Here is a 24,117-nt window from a genome sequence, read left to right on the forward strand (position 1 = left end):
CACAATTTCATATTTTCTCAACTACTTTCAACCACATTCCTATATTTCTCTCAAAGTTTGAATCCAATTTTTTTCTAACAAAATGACTACTCAAGCAGGTACGAATTAGACGCTTCTTGAAGATGTTGCGTTGTGTATTAGCTGAGTTCAAGTTACTCATGATTCACTTACGGGTAATGAGATGCAGTTGTGAGAAATGTGGAGTCTTATTTATACCAATTATCTTGAGAAAATGGGTGGGCAAAGAACTAAAGAATCGATGTCCAGTCGTTGGAAATTACTTAGCCAAGCGTTTAGTACGTGGAGAGACGCCTTGGCACAAGCTAGTGGTAATCTTCGAAGTGGGGAAAATTTAGCGGATCAAGTAACAATATATTATTTATTTGTTTGTATTATTTAATTGTTAGCTACTTTCATTATAATTATTTGTTTGTATTATTTATTTGTTACCTATTTTCATTATAATTATTTGTTTGTATTATTTATTTGTTACCTATTCTCATTATAATTATTTATCCTCCCGCATTGTGTAGGAACTTCAAGCACAAGCTTGGTATGGTGCCAAAACCAAAAGCAAAAACAAAACATTCACCCAGTTTGAATGTTGGAATATTGTCAAAGATTGTCCTAAATTCAAAATTGTGTCTGTCGGTCCAAAAGTTTTCATGAACAACACCCATCTATACTCTACACCCGATCATGCCTCGCATGATCATGATGAAGATGATGGAGAAGAAGTGCCCGAAACGCCCCCCATTGAACAAGCGTTGGGGTCGACCTATTTTCCAATTAGGCCTCAAGGTAAGAAGGCTTCAAAAAGAAAAGGTAATGCTTCCAAGAAAGATTATGCAAAGTATATGGAAGACCTTGCCCACCAAGGTGAATTGACTTTGGCCTGGAAAATGGCTAAATTTGAGACTGATAAGGCTAGAGATGATGCAAAAGCTGCAGCTTTTGAGAAAAAATTTGAAGCTGATGAGAGAGAAAGAGAACTACTTTGGCAAGAAATGGAACATAGAAGAGAAGAAAAAATGGCTGAACAAGATCGTAACATTATAAATGAGCCTTTAGAAGGAAAGTCTCCAAACTCTAAATATTTTTGGAAGTCGGAGAAAGCGGACGTGATGCGAAAGAGGCATGCAAGATAAGCGAGAGTAAGAGGAGATGGTCCTAGCACGACAACAGAAGATCATCCTAGCACGACAACAGAAGATCTTCCTAGCACGACAAATTGGTTAGGTGATGATTATCCATTCACGAACCCATAATTTTCCAATCAATTCGGGTTGTAATTTCTTATTCGGATTGTAATTTCTTATTCATTGAATAGAGTACTTTATGTTGTTTCCGATTTATTGAATTTAGTACTTTATTTAAACTAAGAGCATATTTATTTAATTTGGTTATTTATTGAATTTAGTACTTTATGTTGTTTCCAATTTATTTAATTTAGTACTTTATTCAAAACACATTTAAACACACCAAATAAAATAACATCAACACACCAAAAAAAAAAAAAAAAACACACCAAATAAAATTACATCAACATACCAAAATTACATTTCAACTCACTAAATGAACTTAAAAAACACACCACATAAAATAAAATAAACACACCAAATAAAAACAAACACTAATGAACTTAAGTATCTTCAGCACCCCTAAAGATTTTGCGTCAGCACCCAGTGCATTTATCCACTCAAGTGAACAATAATAGACTCCAGTGAACAGTAATAAGCCAAAACATCTCCACCCCTAACAAAAAATAGCCTAGTCAATTTTATTAAAATATTATTAATTTTTATTATAAAATAATAATTTGGTTTTTTAATTTCTGACTTCTTCTCTCTGACTCCCTTCTTCTTCTTTTCTCTGACTCCTGTCATCATCTTCTTCTTCTTCCCACATTTCCCACTTTTTTCTTCTCTCTGTACACCACGCCGTCGAACCCACCCTACTCTAAACATGGACACCCACCATCCTTGACCTGCACACACTGTAAACCCCTAAAAATCAACACCTACATATTCAAAATTCATCGAAAATATACAAAACGGAAAAAAAAGTTCTAGTTGCAGGAAGATCCATCAACCGATCGATGACAATCCGAGTTGAAGGAAGATCACGATTTGGAAGGGGGACTTGGTGTTGAATATATGGATTTATCAGGGGAAGGGGGTTGATGGGGTTCCAGGGATCGGGATGGGGTTTTAGGCATTTGATAGGGTTCCAGATGAGAGAGACGGTAGCCATGACGTTAGTATGGCGTCAGATGAGCCGTCTCCTTCCTATGTCGATTTAGGTCGGCTTGTGGACTGGCTTGGGCTGGGTGCCAGTCTATTCCACAGGCTGGAGTGGATGCACTGACCCCCAGCCTGGTTTTTTTACTGGGTGCTGGCACATTTCACCTCCGGTGGAAGTGCTCTAAAGATATGTAAGGTTGCCTCAGTACTAGAATTGCATAGAACACACGATAGTTCTGTCACCACACGTTTTTTCTCCAAATTCTACTTCGTTGGGATGAGATTGTTACAAAACTCCAACAAGCCAATCGCACCTTTGGGGGCACACTAGCATTCCAAATTCCAGACCAAAGTTTGGAGTATGAAAGTCTATTAGACAATGAGGATATTCCCCTAGCAGACTGTTGGAGCCAATTGCACGCTACGTGATAAGCTGATTTTACAGTGAAACGACCTTTTGGCTCAAAATGACAAATCATTATTTTCATAAGAAAATGTCAAGATAAATCATTATTAAAAGATAATCATGATAAATGAAACCATAATGTTATCTTTTACCCTTACTAAAATTATCTTCACTTTTCCTTTGACTGTGTAGAGGTATGCTTACTTAACGGTCTCGATTACTCGGGTCGATGGTGTAATTTTGGGTCCAAATATTGCCCCCTAGTTTCCTTGAGCTTCAGCTCATAAGTCGAATGGTCTCAATTACTCGACTCAGTATATATATGTATATATATATTGAGTTGAGGTCAAGAAGCTCAGAACGAAGGCAAGCATAAACAAAGTGAAAACACTGTTGAGTCACAATAATACCATATCTAAGTCACATCAAATCTTTCTGCTTCACCAAACATGTGGCCTACCTTTCAGCTATCATGTCAGGAGAAGTGGAATCATGACGTCCATACATCATAAAAATTTGGTTTTTTTTTTTTCAATCCACTTTTCTTGACTTCGGCCTAATGGTTTGTCTCGGCCTCCCCTATTTCCTTGACCTTAGCAGCCAAAAATGAAGGTCGACCCAAAATCAGGGTGAGATATATATATTGGGCTGGATATCTTAGCAACACAGCAAACAAACCTTTTTTTGTGTTTTCTAATGTTGGTGTACGGGGCATTGCCCCCCTTTTTTCTTATGCATCGGCTTAATTAGCCAAATGATTAAGAAAATAATTTATTCATTTTCTTAATAAAAGAAAACAAAAGTGGCCGAACTAATAAAGAGGAGGAGGCCAACGATGCTTTATTCCAAGCCAAGATCTTAGGCCGAATAAAAAAATTTCTCCAAATATTTTTAACTTGACGAAATATTTTTCATTTTCGGCCGTCGAATGTGTTGAAAAATTACTATGCCCCCCCGGGCATAATTATTTCACCAATTTTGGCTTTTAACTCGAGTAACTTAACCGAATGTGACTTCTCCATATCGGCTTTATCACCAATAATCATATAGATTGGTGTGGTTTTTTCAGCTAGGCCAATGTCTCGGCCTTGTTCGTAATTGGAACACTCATCTGACGAATCATTTTTTAAGTCAATTTTTGGCTCTGAAACTTGAACTTTTTCTTCTAGGCCTACCATAATTTCAGTCTCGACCACAAAAACAGGTGACCTAGGTTCTTCTTCGGCCTTCTCGACAATCTTCTTAGGCCGAATGTTGGTTGTAGCCGAAGCGAAAAATTGCCTCCCTGTCTTTTGATCCAACCATTCTTCAAATGGAATTGATTTGAACCTAAGACAAAAAGACGTTTTCTTAGCGAGCCACTCATAGTATCGAGCTCTATCTTCATTTAACCATTGATCTTGTAAGTTGTGATGAACCTTCACCTTTCTCATTTGAAAGAAATATTTTTGCCTTTCTTCATTTGCTTCGATGATCCAGTCAAGACATTTTTGTTGCTCGACAATTTCCTTGAAGAGGTGCCAAATCTCACCCTCTCTGAGATCTTGATATACCATGTGAACTTCATAGTTTTAGCAAAGGTCCCACTGAGTGTGCCAAAATGTTGACCCTAAAAACTACCAAGCCTACGTGGTGCGCAGGCCGAGTAACTAGTAAGCTAACTACGTCCTTTGGTTGATGTGGGGCGTTCCAACTCGTCGGCCGAGCTCGACCAAGGAGTAAAATATGTTGATGTTGCGCTGGGTGCGCTGCTGACTGCTTGATGTTACGATTGCAGCCGAGGAAGGAACACTCTTGGCCTTCGGATTCTAAAGCCTGAAGACAAGGCTGCTAGTTCTACGAAGTTCACAAATCGTCGATGTCAGATTCGATCACGGTGATTATATTCGTAAGAGTATAAGCACATTGAATCGACACCAGACTATATGGACACAAGTATTCGAAGCAGATGTATGTTTTAATCGTAAATGTGGTTTAGCTATCAGAATGCCGAACTCTAAATCCAACTTATGAGTATCTAATCATAAAATAACTTGGCGTTCAACGCACCGAGTTTGGTGATTCGTAACACCTCACTTCGCCGAGAAGGTTCGTAAGATGACCTCTGCCAATAAGGATTCGAAAACCCTTCTCGACAGAGACTTGGATAAATAACAAGTCAGCCTTAACGCAGTGCTGTTTATCCAAACTGAAGGTGTTTCGCGGTCAGCTGATTCTACGGCGACAGTGTTGTTTATCCAAACTAAAGATGTTCGCCGGTTGCCTGCACAGTGTTGTTTATCCAAATTGAAGATGTGTCGGCGAAAAAGAAAATAAAAATCTCAAGGTTGTTGAGAGGTTTCGCGTAGAGCAAGAGTTTGTGTAGGGCAGTTTGTGTGTTGAATTGGAGGGTTTTTTTTTCTTTGTTTGTCGCTTTGTATTTATAGCCAAGTTTCCTTGACCGCCAATCCAAGGAGTCCTTTCCCAACTATACTCCAAAAACAATATCAAAACAACTGATATTATCTTTAATATATTTCGGCAAAAATCTTCTTAGTCTCCTTATGCATGTAGACTTATACCAGAAGAGCAACAGATGTCCCATTGAAACCCTTTCACACGGCACGCATATTGTGATTCCATCATCAATTCTGATCACTTTAAACTCATTTGACAACACCCATCACCATGCAAAAAGCCTAGGTTTCCTACCACATCATCACATCACCAAAAAAACCTAGCTTTCCTAGGCTCTCATCGTCACCCTAAGCCATCATCTTTTTTACCAAAAATATCGCATGCATCCTGAATGTTGATGTTCATTTTTAATTATCACCATATTTTAAATGGTTAATATCCTGACCGTGCATATCTGTCAACCAAAATTGATCCAAACCACATATCCACATCCACATCAATTTGAATTGTGTTGCCTGTTTCCAACTTGTAGATATATTATTTCCATAAGAAAATGTCAAGATAAATCATTATAAAAAGATAATCATGATAAAAGAAACCATAATGTTATCTTTTAACCTTACTAAAATTATCTTCACTTTTCCATTGATTATGTGAAGGTATGCTTACTCAACAGTCTCGATTACTCGGCCCGATGATGTAATTTTGGGTCCAAACAAGAACACACGATAGTTCTGTCACCACGTGTTTTTTCTCCAAATTCTAAAGCACTAGGATAAGATTGTTGCAAAAATCCAACAAGCTAATCACACATTTGGGGGCACACTAGCATTCCAAATTCCAGACCAAAGTTTGGAGGATGAAAGTCCTTTAGACAATGAGGATATTCCCCTAGCAGACTATTGGAGCCAATAACACGATATGTGATAAGCCGATTTTACAGTGAAACGACCTTTTGGCTCAAAATGCCAAATCATTATATCAGCAACCTGCCTAACACTAAGAAGGATATATCAAATTAGATCAGACTCAGCCGCTGAGAACATAGATAAGAGAAGTTCATGGTACCACCCTCCATACTTCTGGTAAAAAAGATCTACCACCATGTCGGCCTGGCAACCAATAGGCTTTGGCAAAAAAATCTTAAAGGAGACTAGGAACGGGATCCAAAGATCGTCCCATATGTTGACACTTATGCCATCGCCAATTCTCCAGTGGGTCCCCCACTTTATAATCACCCGAGCGCCGCATATGCTTTTCCAGACAAAGGAAGAGTCTGGTTTCATTGGAGTCTCCATAAATGACATTGATGGGAAATATTTGGCCTTTAAAATTTTGGCAAGAAGGGAATTGGGATCCATAATAATTTTCCAAGCTTGTTTGGCCAGTAAAGCCAAGTTAAACGCATGTAGGTTACGGAAACCTAGTCCACCTGTAGCCTTTGGAGTACATAGTTTATCCTAAGATAGTTAGTGAATCTTCTTCTCTCCCTCAGACCCATTCCACTAGAATCTCGCCACTAGTCTGTTTAAGTCATCACAAAAATGTTTTGGCAACAAGAAGCAACTCATAAGATAGATGAGAGTTGTTTGCACCATAACTTTTACAAGTAACTCCTTCCCTATTGCACTTAAAGTCTTACCCTTCCAACCTTGTAGTCTCTTCCAGATGCGTTCCTTAATAAAGCCAAAGCATTGGTGGCGGTTCCAACCCACAATAGTCGGGAGGCCCAAATACCGATCATGTTTGCCAACGATATTCACCCCAATTACCCTCGCCATTCTCTCCTTATCAGGGTGCTTGGCATTTTTACTAAAACACATTTCACTCTTTTGTAGATTAACTACCTGGCCTGAGGCTTGACCATAGACCAGCAGTGCATCGAAAATTTGATTGTAATCCCCTACTGAGGCCCGAGTGAAGATAAAACTATTATTCGTGAACAAAAGGTGAGAGATTATGGGCACATCTTGCATAGAGAGAAGCCCTGTAAAAAGCCTTGTTGCTCCCTTACATCCAATAAGACGGTTAGGCCTTCTGCGCAGAAGAGGAAGAAGTACAAAAAAAGGGGATTACCTTATCGAAAATCCCGAGATGGATCAATGAAGCCCTTGGGAATCCCATTGACTATGATTGAATAGTCCACAGTAGAAACCATAGCCATAATGAGATTTGATCACCATAAGGGAAGCCTAGTGTTTGCAACACCCTCCGAAGATAAAACCACTCGATTCGATCGTAAGCTTTGCTCATATTGAACTTGAGTGATAGGAACCCATTTTTACCCTTTTTCTGTCTAGATAGGGCATTTGCAAATTCAGAGGCCATAATTAAGTTATCCGATATCTGCTTACTAGGGACAAAAGCAATTTAATTTGGTGATATAATGCGGGGTAGTAGTACCTTCAATCGATTACCCAAAACCTTTGATATAAGTATCATCAACACATTGCATAGGCTTATGAGACGGAGATGCACCATTTCCTTCGTTTTCTTTTGTTTTGGGATTAAGCATACATGGGTGAAGTTAACTTGCCAAAGCATCCTCCCTGAAGATAGAAAATCTTGGACTACCTAGGGTAACATCACCATCAACTATATCTCAGTATTTTTGAAGAAAAAAAAAAGGCCTCATCTCGTCAGGGCCTGAGGCCCTTGAAGGGTGCATCTAGAAAATGGCAATCCTCACCTCCTCCTCGAAGAAACGTCGATCCAGGTGTGTCTGCACATCCTCAGTTACCCTAATTTCCATTACATCAATGGTCTCCCCACCACCGGCTACATCAATTGTTTCGAAAATGCCTTAAAATAATAAAGGACGACATTTTCCACTCTCCTGTCGCCCTCGATCTACAACCCATTACTATCAGTTATGCTTGAAATGGAGTTTTTTGCCCTCATTTTTCACTTTTGTTCTTTTTAACTGTGATAAAAAGGGATGACCGTTTTATTACTATTTCACTAGTGAGGTAAATTGGTCGACCAAAAACAAAAGTCAAGTAAATTGGTAAGACCCTAAAATCTTTTTTGAATTATATGTTGATTAATGAAGTGCCTATAAAAGTGTTTTTAAGGGTGTGTTTGGGTGGGACTTTTAAATTTCAAGTCATTTGCAAATCTTTCTCATATGCCTTTTGTAATGCTCATGTGGTGTACTATTTATCACTCCTATTTAACTTTTTGTTATCCATTTTTTCATCACTATGCCTAAATCAAGTTTCTCACAAACATACCCTTACGTCATTTTTCTGAAAAACAATTGAACAAATGGAAGTTCCAGTGATTTTCAAGTTCATAGGTAGCTTATTTTGATGGAAACTTTCAAGTTTGATGTTTTGAGTTTGGTGAAAAAATGATGCGAATTAAGCTTACTACAAGACTCAAATTAGGCTCAAGAAAATGAATTTAGGCCTAAAAAGTTTTTTGATGGTAGATGATGAAATTTGGGGCTTTCGTTATGGTTATCTTCTCCAAATTCTTCCATTTGAAAATTTCGGCGGCAGTCGATAATGGTTGGTTGTGGTTGTTTTTACTTGAAATACATTTAAAATGTTATCCTCAACCTTACATTACTTCTTTTAGATAAATCAATAACGTTGAAATGAACTGTCATATAATGTGTAGTTTTAAGTCGAGTTTTGAATGCTTGATTATTTTTGTTCCTACCTTTATTGAGTGTAAGTGCAATATTAACTCTATGTAACTAAGAGTCAATGTGACTATGTAATTGAGTGAGAAACATTATGTAATTGAGAGAAAATAACATTATATTACTGAGTGACAATGATAAGTAATTGAAGCCCATGTGTCTAATTTCTTTCTTTGCGTTAGATTATGTGTGTTCATTTCTTATTAGTATTAGTGTACTCTTCAATATGTAGACGTGTATACAAGATTTTTTTGTAAAATTTATTTGTCAAATATAATTTAATAAAAATGACACAAAAATAACACTCATGATAATTGAACCTTGCAAATTGGAGAACTATGATACACCACAAGGAAAGATTGCGCTATCCTTTGGTGATCTTGCAATCATCAACAAAGAAACCATGTCATGCGTCTATCTTAAAAAAATGTCTAACTTTCTTCTCCTAATTGTTTGTCAAGTGCACAAAAATAAATAAACAAACACAAGACTCTCTTTGACAATGTGAGAAATCAACTGCAAAAGATGAAGACTTTCTTCAATAGAGCGAAAAAAAGGTCACAACTAGAAGAGACATAGAAATAAAGAGAAGGAAAAAACCAAGATGGATTGTGCTGACTCTAAGATAAAACAGGAATGTTCTTGACCTTAAGGCAAAAGGTAGGGGTCGACAAAAGCTTTATTCTTAGTTTTTCTCTCCATGAACTAAGGCTATGTTGTACAATTGTAACCATGTTAATTTCTCAATACAATGTAGTAGACCTATATGATAATATTTTATTTGTAAGATCCCACATCGACCAACGGAGATGGGGTGATGTGCCTTATATGTACATGCCCACCTCCATATAGCACAAGGCCTTTTGGGAATTCACTGGCTTCGAGTTCCATTGGAACTTCGAAGTTAAGCGAGTTCGGGTGAGAGCAATCCTAGGATGGGTGACCTACTGGAAAGTTCTAGTGAGTTCCTAGAAACAAAACCGTGAGGGCGTGGCCGGGGCCCAAAGCGGACATTATCATGCTATGGCGGAGCCGAGCTTGGGATGTGACAGAATGATATCAAAGCCACTCTGCCGTTCGGTGAGAGTGTGCCGACAAGGACGTCAGGCCCCTAAGGGGGGTGGATTGTAAGATCCCACATCAACCAACGGGGAGGGGGTGATGTGCCTTATATGTACATGCCTACCTCTATATAGCACGAGACATTTTGGGAACTCACTAGCTTCGGATTCCATCGGAACTCCGAAGTTAAGGGAATTCGGGCGAGAGCAATCCTAGAATAAGTGATCCTCTGAGAAGTTCTCATGAGTTCCCAGAAACAAAACCGTGAGGGCGTGGCCAGGGTCCAAAGCGGATAATATCATGCTACAGCGGAGCCGAGCCCGATAAGTGACATTATTATCTACATTTTTTCAAAGAAATGTCAACAAAATAAATTTACATAAATGTTATTCACAATTTAGAAAAGACATAATGCACTCATTTTGTACAATTTAATTTATTAGAATGAAAAAATGCGTATATGATAACTTTTTTTTACGTGAATAATAACTCCTTAAATACAATGTACAAAGGCTAGTCTTTTGTCACTAACCTTTCTCTATATAAACCTACTCGATATGGTATTGCAGATGTGAAATTTTATAACTTTTGCGTGCTTTCTTATCTCATTTTTACGGTAAGATTAGGTTTACAACTTTCGTCTTATTACTTATTTCACATTTACAGAGGGAACGCTGTAACGGTCCTTCCCCTTCTCGCTCATGGGGGAAGTCCATCATCTTAGATCTGAAATTTTTAGCTAATTTGGAGATACGAGAACCTCCCAATCAGGCTAGCTAGTTTTGTGAAGTCATTTATGCATTGTGAAATTTAACGGAGAGAAAAGAGAAACAAGAGTCACACCAAAGGATTTCAACAGGTAAATTTTTTTATTTTTTTTTCTGAAATATGTAACAGCTAACCATAAATCAATCTCACCAATTGCTTCCATTACAAAATAAAGAGACAAGCAAAACTCAAATTGAAAAAAAACAAAATTGTAGTAGGTGTTAATTTTAATTCTTGAAGGGAAGAAAAATTGATATACATTTTACAATATTTTGTGAAATAACTCTTGTGTATTTTTATTTTTTGTTTGTGTGATGAATGGATATCAATTTGAATGATTTTGTTTTGATTGATGTATTTGGGTGCTATACATTTGCATTCTTATACGAATTTCTTTTAGGAAAATTAGTGATTATTCTAAGATGGATTTTTTTTAAATGTTTGCACTTTCATGTTATTTGTTATTGTTAAAAATTTAAATTGTTTACTATATTCTTTAATCTGAATTTAGATACAGATTTGTTATTAAGCTTCGTGAATTTAGAGACAGAGTCTTAATTTAGATAAAATAAAGATTAACCAAAGCTTTTTATTTTTTTATATTGGAGATTATATCTTTTTAACCACTTTACCTAAACCTTAGTTAACATTTTGTGTCAATAAATCAAGAAAATCTTGTATATCGTCAACCACTGCTCACAAATCTCTCTTCATATATAAGTGAATGATTAAATGTGAGAAATAACTAGACAATTTTAGTGATATTTCTCACATGTAAGTGCAAAGTTTTAGATTTGAACTCGTGATGATGAGTTCGACAATATTTTTTCGACCCATAGTGTTAGACTATTAATATATCATTATTAAAAAATTGTAAGAAATGAGTTGCACAATGATTTTTGTTTTTACAATTACTCATTGTTAAGAATTGTAAACTGGGTAGTGATATTTCTTTTTATTTTGTAAGTGTAAAGTTTTAGATTCTACTCAGGTTCGATACCAATTATGATGATTGACCATCGTGTGTCTTAAAACCAAATCATGCTCTGTTTAATGTAAAGTATCATTGTACTAAATAAAACGTTGTAAGGCTAATAACTTTTTCTTTTGCATTTATTTGTTTATGATAATCGATATTGTTAGTGGGTTAGATTGTTGGTCGAAAAAAATTATTGAAAAGAGTTTTTTATTTAATGATTTTCAGGCACACAGAACAAAAAAAAGTTAATTTATCGCACTAACCAAAACAGTCAAAGTCACTCAAATTGAGAGACCAACTGGCAACTACATATGCAACCAGGGTGGCAGTTTCATCATGCAGAGAGCTCGTAGTGAAACTGACAAAATAATCCCCTGCGTGTCGCACCGCGTGCAACCTCACACCCAACCAATCACACATCATTCTCTATCCCAAAACACCCTTTTAAAATTCACACAATTCCACGCTTGCCCCTTCAGCTTCTTAAATATTGTTGCACAAAATTTACAAAACCATAAAAAAGTCAAATTATTTTATTTATTTTATTTTATAATTTATTTTTTCTGAGTGTTTGTGTGTTGAGGGCTTCCAGTCTCAGCCGAGAACGCGAGAGAGAGAGAGAGAGAGAGAGAGAGAGAGAGAGAGAGAGAGATCTGATGCATCAAAATTCCTTGACAATCTTAAGATTGAGAGATTAGGGTTTTGAATTGCAGTTGTGGAATTTGAATTAGGGTTGGAGACTTTGGGGATTAACCGATTAAGAGAGCAGAAAAGTAAAATAAACTGTTTTTTTCTTTTTGGGAAAATTTCTAGGGCTTTTTCCAGCTAGGGTTTGTGCTGGAATTTTTAGGGTTTGATGGTGTGCCTGCCTAGCTGTTGTATAAAGGGGATTGATTGAATTGGGGCCGTTTTTCTTTTGTGGGGGTGTGTCTGGTGTAATGTGAGTGGAAGTGTTTGCGGGTTCTAGGGTTTCCAATGGGGAGCACAGGTGAGTCTGATCGAAAACGGCGTCACTTTAACTCCCTATCACCCATGGCTGCTACTGCTAAGAAGCAGCCCATTTTGCCCATTTCCGAGGACAAAAAGGTGTGGTCTTTTGTGCTTGTATTTGCTCATATGTTTTGTTCTTAGTTTGAATTGGAGGTTTCGTATTCGGATTATTAGTATTTGTTGTTTTGTTGATTGAGTTTGCCCGATGATTCGAACAAAATTCGTGCTCTTATCGTTGTTGAAGGATTTATAGTACACCATTGAACTTATCAATTGATCTTAGTTTGAGGAAATTTTACTACTTTATCCAATTGAATTATTTTAGTGTACGGATAGGTTGGCACTTTACGGCTTAATCTTTGCAGTTTTTCAGTCTTTGGTTTTTGCCCCAGCTATTTGTGGTGATTTTATTCATTTCAGTTGTACCTAGAGTTTACACAGCTAGGTATGGAAACTGTAGACAACGAGTCACGGTTGCTCTTATTGGCACAATCTCAGGGATGAAACCCACTTACGTTAAGAATAGATCAATTGGGCTAGTGTCAAACAGAATAGCAAGACTCTGTGTGAAAGACAAGTTTGACTAGTGCCATTTGAGGATTTTTTTCCCTTTCGTTTCTTATCTGTATTGTATGAATCCTTATAAAGATTTTCTTGGTTTTTACTGATATCTGAATTGGGTGCATCTTTATTTTGTTAAGGGTATGATTAGTTGATTTTAATGGTTAATGAAATGTGTGTTGACTCAAACACTATTTCGATTATTAAATAGGTTGGCTTGATATAAAGTCATCAAACACGGATTAGGGTAGAGTATATGACTCAATACAAATATGATAACATTTCCTCCTTTAAAGATGATGTGTGCACTCCAGATGTTTTAACTTTTGTTTTCTTTGTGAATTGTCATTTCTAAGGTAAAGTGGTTGGGCTATGATATATGATAGGGTGGGAGATAGAAGAAAATAAGTTAGAAGTTTTATAGCCCTGATTTGAATGCTTGATGAATAAATGAAGAGAACAATCTAAATTTCAAACATTTCTTTGAAATTACAATGAAACATGAATGTCAAATTCGCTTCAAATCTATCCTCTTTTGGGGAAGAGTTAACAAATGGACCAAATGCTCTTGTCAATCAGCTATTCAAGTGATGTAAGATTTATGCATATCTTCCTTTCACTTCCCTCTTGAAAGATGATAGACATTTTTACTGGCGTACATACGATCAGCTAGCTGAAATACATAAATACATGTAATCTTCTTGTTTTTTGAACTTATGTTGTATATTTTGTAGCTTAACATTACTGTCATGCAAGTTCAAAATCAAAATCTATCACGGAAGTTAGAGACTCAGAAGATGGAGCACTCTATTCTTGAGAATAAATTTTCTCAAATGAAGGACAAGCAAAAGGCATATGATTCCATATTAACAGTGGTCAATAACTCTTGGGAAGAGGTAGGACACTCTGTGGTGTGATTGTTCTCTATTTCCTTCTTATCTGTTATGATTCTGTCGTCTTTGGTGTTATGGTTATGGTACTCTATATTGATTGTGGGAAATTGCCAATATGTTTTTGACAATAGATGGTTAATGACTTGGAATCTTGTTCCATCCGTACAAGAGAATCGAACAGTCAGAAAGATGCTAAAGACATTTCCATCATGGAAGGTGAGGATCAAACTTGCGTTCAATGTAGTCATGATGAAAAAGCATAGTTAATTCTGGTTTTAGCTTTCTGAAGTTTGTGTGTGTATATTGTATATTAAACTTGGCAGTCGGTGTAAAAGTCCTGAGTTGGTTAACTAATGGTTTTTTTTTATTATGATTGTTGCATATCGGAATGGAGACTTCGTTTTTAATTAATTATGATTGAGGGGTTGAATACTGAATACTCTTATTCTTTTCATCAGAAATTATGAACATGTTCTTTATCCTGCCATCCAATTTTACTGTAAATATTTTTAAGGGGTGGTCCATCTATGGGCATATTTAATATTTCTGTACAAGCCTTTAAGCATCAGCTGAAAGGCACAAGTTGATATGATTTTTGTACGCTATCATCTCTATTTAATTTTTGAAGTACTAGGTGGTTTTGCTAGCTCTTTTGCTCGTAGAAGTCCCCTGCTCCAACTCTTTGAGTTTCAAGTTATTTACCATTGTATTCTTCTTTTCATCTCTATGTTTGAATTAGATGAATACCCCCTAAGCTTGAGAATCTTTATGGTGATTTGAAATCATACTTTTTTCAACTTATAATCAGTACTATGATTGTTCAAATATACTTGCTGTTAAGTCTGCCTTGTATTGTTTTGTCAGATGGCGCTCCATCTGCATTGCAGGATGCTTTTCTTAACCGTCTTGCACAAGCAGATGCAACTGAAAGTTCATGTACATATAAAAGTTCTAATCAGATGGAAGAAGATAAAGGTGCTACCTGTGAAAAGACTAAGAATATTGTATGTAATGTTGTAGCTGCAATTGACAACCAGTGGCGTGTGAAGGATGCATTGTATGATGCACTTGTGAAAGAGCTTCCAGAAGATGGTGAGAGTTGAGATTAGATGTCTTTCAAATGTCATGTGTTATGATCTAGTTCCTTTGAAACTTACTCCTCATATATTCTGTATACTGCTCCTTTTGATAGGCACAAGTAGGCAGAAGACATCAACTGACTTTAAAAATGAAGTTAAGAACTTGAGATTGGCCTTTATCGATATGTTTTTGAAGCACAGAACATTGGCAAGGGAACTGCAGAGCCACCGTGACTTGGATGCAAAGAATAAAGCTGAGCTTAAACGTTTGAAAGGTAAAATTTTACACCTATTGTGTTATACAGCTTTTTACCAACCTGTGAGATAATTTGCCAGATACTTTCTTAACATTTCTCCTTGTTTGCTCTATCTTTCTTTATATATATATATATATATATACACACACGTTTATTTTTTGTATCTTTTTTGGGGTTGAGAAGGGCAGAGCGGGTCGGTGTGGAGAGGGTTGTTGGGGGTGGGGGGTGGGGGAGATTTCACATTGATTATTAATGTTGTCCTTCGTGGGTAGTCTGTCTCTTCAGGATGTAAGAGTCTAATAATCCACCTTGGTTGGTATCTTCTCCTCCCCATAATGAGAGTTTCTGTTGAGAATATCGTGTTTAAGAATGGGAAACATAGAACAATCTCCGGAAATCGAAAAACAAGGAACCAAGATAAATAACACCAAGAATTTACGTAGTTCGGCAATATATGCCTACGTCCACGGGACAACAACAACAATCTTTCACTTTATCAATAATGAGTACAACCAATAATCTTGCCAAATCTCTAGAACTGGGACTTGAAGAAATACCTGAAAGAACAAGAACAAGAAATACACTATCTCTTTTCTTTTCTCTCGCACACTTTAAAATATTCTCTCACTCTAATCCCTTGAGTGGTATACAATTTATTGTTTTGCTCCCTTACATTCAAAACTAGTACAACAGCCCCTTTATATAGACATAATAAAGGTCTTCTTCAATAAGGATTATTAATCCTAATTGGAATCTAGTTATAAATCCTACTCCAATTGAGAAACTAACTCCAATTGGGCAAACAACTCCAATTGGGAAAACAATTTAATCCTCTAAGACTATAATTCCTTATAGACTTAGGACAACTTATAATGGGCTAGAAAAACCTAACGGTTTCTCTCTCTATGAGCGTTCTAGTTTGTTATTTTCTTAAGGTGCAGAATTCTCCATCTTTTCTTGCACTTATTTCTTTTCATTTTTTATTAATGCACTGCTGTTTCCCACAAACAAAATGTTGCTTAATCACCGGCCCAAAGTAGAAAGGAAGAATCTTTGGATGGTGGCAGCTTTTCATGGTTTGATAGGTCATTGAATGTTCTGAAAGTTGGTTATGTTTTCGTTGTGTTTTGAAGGGGAGTTAAAAACTGTAGTTGGTGAATTAGAAGACAGTGATCGTCAACTAAAACAGAAAGTTACTACCGCAAAAGGCACAGTTTCCCCAGTTCTAAATGTTGGGAACAAGCATGTTGATAGGGTAAGAGATAAGCAAAAAGATCTGCAAGATATGGAGTCTAATCTCAAGGATCTAATGGTATTGTGATGAATTTTCTCTTCTTGAATTTTTTGACTGATTTCTGAAAACTTATACTGGATGGGGTAAGCTTATCAATTGATTTAAGCTCTGCAGGACCAAGCTTCATCTCGACTAATGGACATCAAAGGCCTTCATGAAGAAAGGCTAAAAATATTACAGCACTTATCTAGTTTGCAGGTTCTTTTACTGTGCTACTATCGTTGTTTTCTATGTCAATGCAACTCCAACTTTACTTTTACTTTCTTGCACTTTTTTTAGTTCATATTCAGCCGTTTTACTAAAATTGGGATATTTTATTGACAGAACATGCTTAGGAATGTGATATGTATTTCTTCTTCCCAAGCCTTTCTCTTGGTGAGAGATCAAATAGAAAAATCAAAGTCAGAAGTTTTTGAGTGCCGGGCCTTATTTGAGAAACTACAGGTTGTAACTGGTTGGTAGTTTCCGTTATGCCTTTAGCTGTAATTTTTTTGAAAGTTTAGTGTTGGAATGCTGATTTTTTCTTTTGCCATGGAATAGGCTGAGAAGGATAATCTTGTGTGGAGGGAGAGGGAGCTTAATGTCAAGAGTGACATTGCTGATGTTTTTCGAAGATCTTCTGCAGTTGTTGAATCTAGAATTTCTGATCTGGGTACAGAAATACAGAAACAGATTGAGGAAAGAAAAATGATTGAAGCCAAGCTGGAAGAGGCATCAAGAGAACCAGGTTAGAGGGATATCTGATGCTTTTCTTTTTAACTGTGGAATTCTTGCATTTGTTCACAGTATACATGCTGAAATTATGTTCTCTATTTCAGGAAGAAAAGAAATCATTAAAGAATTTAAAGCTTTGGTTTCATCATTTCCTGAGAAAATGGGCACCATGCAAGATCAATTACGTAAATACAAAGAGGCTGCTTCTGATTTTCATTCTTTGAAGGCTGATGTGCAGTCTCTATCCAGCATCCTTGATAGGAAGGTGGGTATTTCTATTATGCAGTGAAAGTCTTGGTTGCATTGAAATAGGTTAACCTTTGCCTTTATAAACAGGTGAAAGAGTGTGAGACTTTATCTGCCAGATCCAAAGATCAAGATGCTGAGATACAAAAGTTGAATGTTGTGGTATGTGTTTCTTGATCTTGTGACTGAATTTATGTTAAAGGCTATCATGAGGTGGAAGACTTGAATTTGTGAGCTTGTCTTATTTGACCTAGGATTTTTGTCAAGTTTCTTCGTGTACAAGGAGCACTTTTATGTAGCCTTTATTATTGGGATAAAATTAAAAGAGTCATCTCTAAGCAATTGTGTTGGACTATCTCTATTTTCTTTTTGAATGCATGAATATTATTTTATGTTTTGACTATTATGTTTAGTGGAAGTGATTGCATTTCCATTTGATATGTTGGATATGCTAAAAGCTTCACTAATATTAGTTTAATATATCTAGATTGGTCTGCTATTCCGAATAATTTTTTTTGTTTGGATTGGTGGACTTTCTTTGTTTTTAATTGGAGTGCCCACAGCAGACTTCTTGTCTGTCTTGTTTTGTAGTTTTCTTGTTTAAAATTAATAAAAGGCCTGATTATAGAAGTACGTACCTTCCACTTGTATTGAGACTTTGAGAGCAAGTAGTTTTGAAAGTTGAAGTGAATCAATTGGCGTCAATCCTCATCAGATTTGTTGGTTCTTTTATGTTATCTCTATTAGAAAGATGGAGATTGGTTCTTCAATATATGAATGGCGGCACATGTTTGGAAAACCCAACTTGTAATCCCAAAGAGAAAAGTTTAGCAACTAGGAAAGGCAGCATATTCAGTGGCCACTCTTTGAGTGAAAGGGTAGCAACTATTTAGATTGAAAGTTATCCTAGAAAAGTGATGTATATATGTATACGCGTTTGGGAAAAAAAAATATTTATATACTGGATTTTAATTTCCTGCTCCCCATTGAGTAGGAAATCCATGCTCACAGAGCGTGAGGATCAAAATCTGAAGACTAATAGTTGAAACTACGGTTTTATATTGAATGGCCTATGGAAGATGATGAGAACACATAATATAGCTGTCTGGTTCGCTTGTTGAGTTCCTAATGTGTGGTTTTAAATGAAATAAAAATAAGAGTTGAGGTGCTTAGCATTTATTATAGTACAGGGATATGATCCTTGCGTTCTGAACATTTTATCAACTTTGTTTCCTTTGCACGCATGCATATGTACATTTTAGATAGCCACACCCATTGAGTTGCATCTGTTCATATAGTATTAGATATCAGTGGCTCTTAGATTATAAATTTGCTTGTACTTTTTTGCCCTCATGTGATTTGTTTTGCTTCATCAAGTTTTCATTTCTCTCATTTATTTGGTGTAGGTCCAAGATTTAAAGGAAAGCGAGTCAGAATTAAATCTGATTTTGGAAATGTATAGACGTGAGTTGACTGATTCAAGGTAAAGTGCCTGTACTAGTTTTTGGTTATTTAGTTATTCACTACTTCCATTTTACATATTGTGCAAAGAATGACACTTGAACCATCTACTCAGACTTTTTGAAATGTGCTTTGTATTTTCTGAAATAAAATCGTTTCTGTTTTATTAACTAAATCAATGCAAATTTTGTGAAGGGTGCAGCTGGGTTTCCATAACTGATTCAAGTGAATTTTTGAGATCTCATGTTCTAGTTCACTTGCATATTGCTGGCTTTTGTTCAACAGTGTTATAACACAATTGTAATAAATGAGTTCCATAAAAATTAATGTGATTATACAATAACAGCTGATTTTCTTGTCATGTGTTGGTTTTGTTGTGCAAATGTAACATGTGTTTGATGTGTGGATTTTTTCTATTTGCAGGGATGTATTGGAAGCTAGAGATTCAGAATGCAAGGCATGGGCTCATGTTGAAAGTTTGAAGTCCTCTCTTGACGAACGCAACTTGGAATTACGGGTTAAGAGAGCAAATGAAGCTGAGGCTATTTCTCAACAAAGGCTAGCTGCTGCTGAAGCTGAGATTGCTGACTTGAGACAGAAATTTGAAGCTTCCAAAAGGTTACACTTTTTCTGACTAGTTTTTTAATTGTATGATAGGAAACAGATAGTATGAAATGAGTAGAGACACATTGAATCAGTGTTCTACCTAAAAGATGTATCAAATAATACAAATGCAGTGGAAAAAACATAACACCCTCTAATCAAGAGACAGTCTTAAACTGCAACACATGCAGGCCAAAGAACATCAAAGAAATCTAAGAAATTGTTCACATTCAACAAGCAAGGGCACTCTTTAGAGTCATTAGAAACCGAGACCCAAAACAATTTTTTCATTGTCCAAATTTATCCTTAAAATCCTGGTATTTCTTTCTAGACAAACCATCCGGAACATTACCATTACACCAGAGTACCATAAAACTCTTTACTTTTTTCCTCTCCATTAAAAGAACAATAGTTCTCTTCTTTATGAATAGCTGTGGACATGCATGATTAATTACCCAACTTCAAGCAATGGAGCAATGGGCTAATTACCCAACTTCAAACAAAAAATGGGTAGTGCTATCCATACACCCATTTTTACTTCTCACACACCCCTCTCAATTTTCGGCCGTCGGATTAAATGAATTGAGGAAGATCCATGGCCAAAAATTAACAAGGGTGTATGGGAGGTAAAAATGGGTGTGTGAATAGCACTATCCAAAAAATTTGCTGAATGTCGTGTTTTGGTTCGAGAGAAATGCTAGGATTAGTAGGATGTTTAAAGGGTTTTTAAGAAACTAAGAAAACATAAGCCTTGGGTCTTCTGGTTGGGTTTTAACAGGTTGCATGGGTGAAGCATTCCACTCTTTCCCTTCATTTTCTCAGATTTGGACTAACAAAATACGATTGAGCTCTCGTTCTTCCTCTTAGTTACTTTTTATTGAATCCCCCTAATTTATTTATTTATTACTTATGGAATCTCAATGAGCTAAAAGCCTAAAATAAGGAGTTCGTATGTATATGGTTCACTTTGAACCGTCATACTTATTTGAAGCATTGGAATAATTGTCCATAGTTCAATTCATCCTTCATCTCAAAAAATGATTGATTGTGGCAGCTCACTCATGGGATTGACAACTTTATGCACACTTGTGTGACTTTCCTACTTTATATGGGCTTAAAACGAGATCAAAACACAATGGAATTATAGATTACATTTAGTTTGTAATGGTAACTAGTACACTGTTGTTTGGCTGTTCCTAGTTCTCCATTCGCATGATTATTGCGTAGAGGAAATTTGATTTTTCCTTCTCTTGGCATTTCAGGGATATTTTGAGACTTTCTGATGTTCTGAAATCCAAAAATGAAGAAAACGAGGCATACTTATCTGAAATTGAGGTTAGTGCTCTTCAGCATATGCGGATGAGAGTTTTCCCTTGTCATCGGATAGTTCTGACATTTTATTTTGATTTTTCTTAAGACAATTGGACAGGCATATGATGATATGCAAACTCAAAACCAACATCTACTGCAGCAAATTACTGAGAGAGATGACTATAACATTAAGGTGATTGACTTGCCATTTTCTTTTGTCTGAAGGTTAAATTTTATATGCTGTAATACCGAAGGGGAACAAAAAAACTCACAGGCATCAGTCCACATGGCATGCTAAAGTGTTGAATGATTATAAACATGTTCTAATATTAGGTTTTAATTTGTGGCTCTTTTTGCAGCTTGTTTTAGAGGGGGTAAGGGCAAGACAACAGCAGAATGCTGTACTCATGGACAATAGGAAAATGGAGAGGGAGATTCAACAAGGCCATCATTCTCTTAATTTCTATAACATGAAAGCCGCTCGAATCGAAGATCAGGTACTTTTGAATCTTCTTTAAAACGTTAAATTTGATTCATATGGAGTTAAGTTAAACTGATTGTTCGATTCTTTCTTTACAGTTGAAAATATGCAAGGATCATGTTCAGAAAGTAGCAGAAGATAAGTTGCAAAAACAAATTACGTGGGAAAATACTCAAAAGAGATTGTTAGAAGTTCGAAGGCAATCTCAGCAGTTACGGGAGGCTTTAGCCGCATCACAATCTAAAGTTGGAGAAAGTCGAAAGGGTCTGTCAGAGCTGCAGTTGGAACTAGAGAAGGAACGGTATAGTAGATGTTCTGCACCCCCTCCTGCAAATCATTTTATAGTGGTGGTGTCAACTCATACTTTGTTATTCAATAGGTTTGAAAAGAGAAGAAAAGAGGAGGAACTGGAAGTTTTAAAAAGAAAGGCTTCACGGCTTCGAGCAGAGACGGAGGCTTCATCAATTGTTGAAAAGCTTCAACAGGAACTTGGAGAATACAAGGAGATACTGAAATGTGATGTCTGCCTTGACAGGACAAAACAGGTATTAGCTGAATTAACTTCTATTTATACTTTATTTAGTTTATTTCCAGTTCAGCAATTCTTAGATTTTAGATGGTTAAAAATCTAAAATATCAACTTTTGGAGCCGAAAATGTCCAAATATCAGATGCTATGCAAGTTAATATGTGGAGCAACTAGGAAAATGTGAACATCAGTCTGACTTTACATTGAAATTTACTAATGACATACGTTAGGACATTATTTTTCAAATTTAGGTAGAAAGTAAAGAATAAGGGCATCAAATGATATATGAAGCATCACAAATATGGATTTAATTTTAAGCGAAGGCAACTTGTATGTGAAATGGAACGCATTATTTTCAAGAGAAATGCTAATAACCTTCTCACTTACCTTCTCCTCTCAACCTTCTCAATTCTACTCATGCCATGTGTAATAAACTGACACCGAAAACTAAAATTGTAATTATATTTAAATCCCAATATTTTTCTTCCTTTCTTAATGTAATTAAGGTTCTACTTTTTACGTAATTAAAGTTTTAGTTTTGCGTGCTAATGGAATACACGTGGCATGAGTAAAAGTGAGAAGGTTGAAATAAGAAGGTTGCTAGCTTTCCCCAATTAACAATTGTGGTTTTAAAGTCTTTTTGCTATTTATTTATTTCCTCTTCCACCATCCTTATCTTTTCGGAATTGAAATGTTAAAGTTCAGATGCCAGTGGCCAGTCAGTCATAGGAAAATTTATGTTACTATAATCATCATCGTTATTTTGGTGCCTCTGGTACAGCACTTAGTTTCTTTTCTTTATCTGAATGCCCAGGTTGTCATTACAAAATGCTATCACTTGTTCTGCAACCCTTGTGTGAAAAAGGTACTTGAAACTCGACAGAGGAAGTGCCCGAGGTGTGCTGTGAGCTTTGGACCTAATGATGTAAAACCTGTATACATCTAAAAGGAGACGGATGAAACTTTCTTGAGATCAGCATCATGCATGTGAGGCAAGTGCAAACGATCCGAGACTTGAATTATGGGCTATTGCAGCTTCAAATGTAATTGTTATCGTAGTGAAAATTAGAAAAGCTTTGTTTAGAAAAGTAGCTCTCCCTTCCCCTCATGGATCGGTACAAATAACCTTAGTTTTGCTGGTTCTGCTTCTAGGATGTTAATATAACTGAGTTTTTCAGTGCAGCATAAAACTCTTTTTGGTTTTGCCCTTTTTAACTGGTTGGAGCCGTGGAATCTCACCTTATCGTCGGATTTATCTGATCTTGTCATACCGATTGTATTCCCAGAGGCGGTTTTGCCCGCGTGATCATAAAAGAATAAGATATTGTGTTGGGGACTGGCAGTCGGTGTTTATTTGTACCCGAGGGCTTTTGTTTCTGCTGAAAACAGATGAAGCTGTGTCCGAGCTATTGGCTGTACAGATTTTAGTTGATGTTTAGGGAGTTGTCTAAAGTAGCCTTGTTTTTGCTGTTTAATTTGTCATTTGGTAAGAGCAGTTGGTATGTAAATGTTGCTGAGATTGATTATTCATTTGGTTATAAATGCAAAGACGGTCTCGGTTTTGTTCATTTATTAGCTGTAAACTTCCTTTTTGTTCACCATTTGTTCTTTGTACGTTCGGTTTAAGCCTTCAGAGTTGTGAGCCTGTCAGCCTTCTTGCTTGCATTGGTTACAAGGAAAAATGACAGGGTGCGGAAGGGACAGGTGAGGCGCGAGAGGAAACAGACCAGTTTGAAGGAGAAAATGACTCTGCACTTTCAATAACAATTTCATCTGAGTTTACCAGTGCACCCATCTGTATGTTGATTCTTGAAAAAGAATAGCAGATAAATAACCCCGTTTCTCTTTTTGAAAAGTGATTTTCGTACATCTCTTTATGCTTCTCACACATTTGTTAATCTTGACCGTTGATTTTGTTTGATTTATTCAATTTGATAGCCAGAAATAGAGAGAGGTTTGAGAAGCTAAAAAGTGTGAAATCACTCTTCTTATTTATGTCCTTTAACTATGGAAAAACAGTATGTCAGTAACTAATTTGCCTTTAAGCTCTTCATCACAATGTAGTGCTGATTTCGTCTTCAATCCACTAAATCCTCGTCCTGAGTCAAATTCTTCATGTTCATTTGGTATAAATTAATGTAGAATATCTCAATATCATTTGTACTATAAAACACACTAAAGTAAAATTTTTAGTT

General features: G+C 36.3%; 1 protein-coding gene across 1 annotated transcript; it reads left to right on the forward strand.

The window, feature by feature from the left end:
- Nucleotides 1-12,040: 12,040 nt before the first annotated feature.
- On the forward strand, nt 12,041-23,490 carry LOC126630546 (E3 ubiquitin-protein ligase BRE1-like 1). Its single transcript, XM_050300669.1, has 19 exons — nt 12,041-12,590; nt 13,790-13,951; nt 14,080-14,164; nt 14,813-15,040; nt 15,141-15,302; nt 16,418-16,596; nt 16,693-16,776; nt 16,903-17,022; nt 17,119-17,305; nt 17,397-17,557; nt 17,629-17,700; nt 18,945-19,021; nt 19,423-19,617; nt 20,865-20,937; nt 21,020-21,106; nt 21,273-21,410; nt 21,493-21,695; nt 21,774-21,939; nt 22,737-23,490. The coding sequence occupies exons 1-19, from the start codon at nt 12,480-12,482 to the stop codon at nt 22,866-22,868; spliced, it is 2,622 nt and encodes an 873-aa protein (XP_050156626.1). The 5' UTR covers nt 12,041-12,479; the 3' UTR covers nt 22,869-23,490.
- The last annotated feature ends 627 nt before the right edge of the window (nt 23,491-24,117 follow it).

The sequence above is a fragment of the Malus sylvestris genome, chromosome 7, assembly GCF_916048215.2.
Source record: "Malus sylvestris chromosome 7, drMalSylv7.2, whole genome shotgun sequence".
Lineage (NCBI taxonomy): Eukaryota > Viridiplantae > Streptophyta > Magnoliopsida > Rosales > Rosaceae > Malus > Malus sylvestris.

What these genes read in the sequence shown, in the direction of transcription:
- LOC126630546 (XM_050300669.1), top strand. Translation starts at nt 12,480, where the DNA reads ATGGGGAGCACAGGTGAGTCTGATCGAAAACGGCGTCACTTTAACTCC. An exon ending in TCAATAACTCTTGGGAAGAG is followed by an intron (nt 13,952 to 14,079) that starts GTAGGACACTCT and finishes TTTTGACAATAG; the next exon opens with ATGGTTAATGACTTGGAATC. An exon ending in CCGCTCGAATCGAAGATCAG is followed by an intron (nt 21,411 to 21,492) that starts GTACTTTTGAAT and finishes CTTTCTTTACAG; the next exon opens with TTGAAAATATGCAAGGATCA.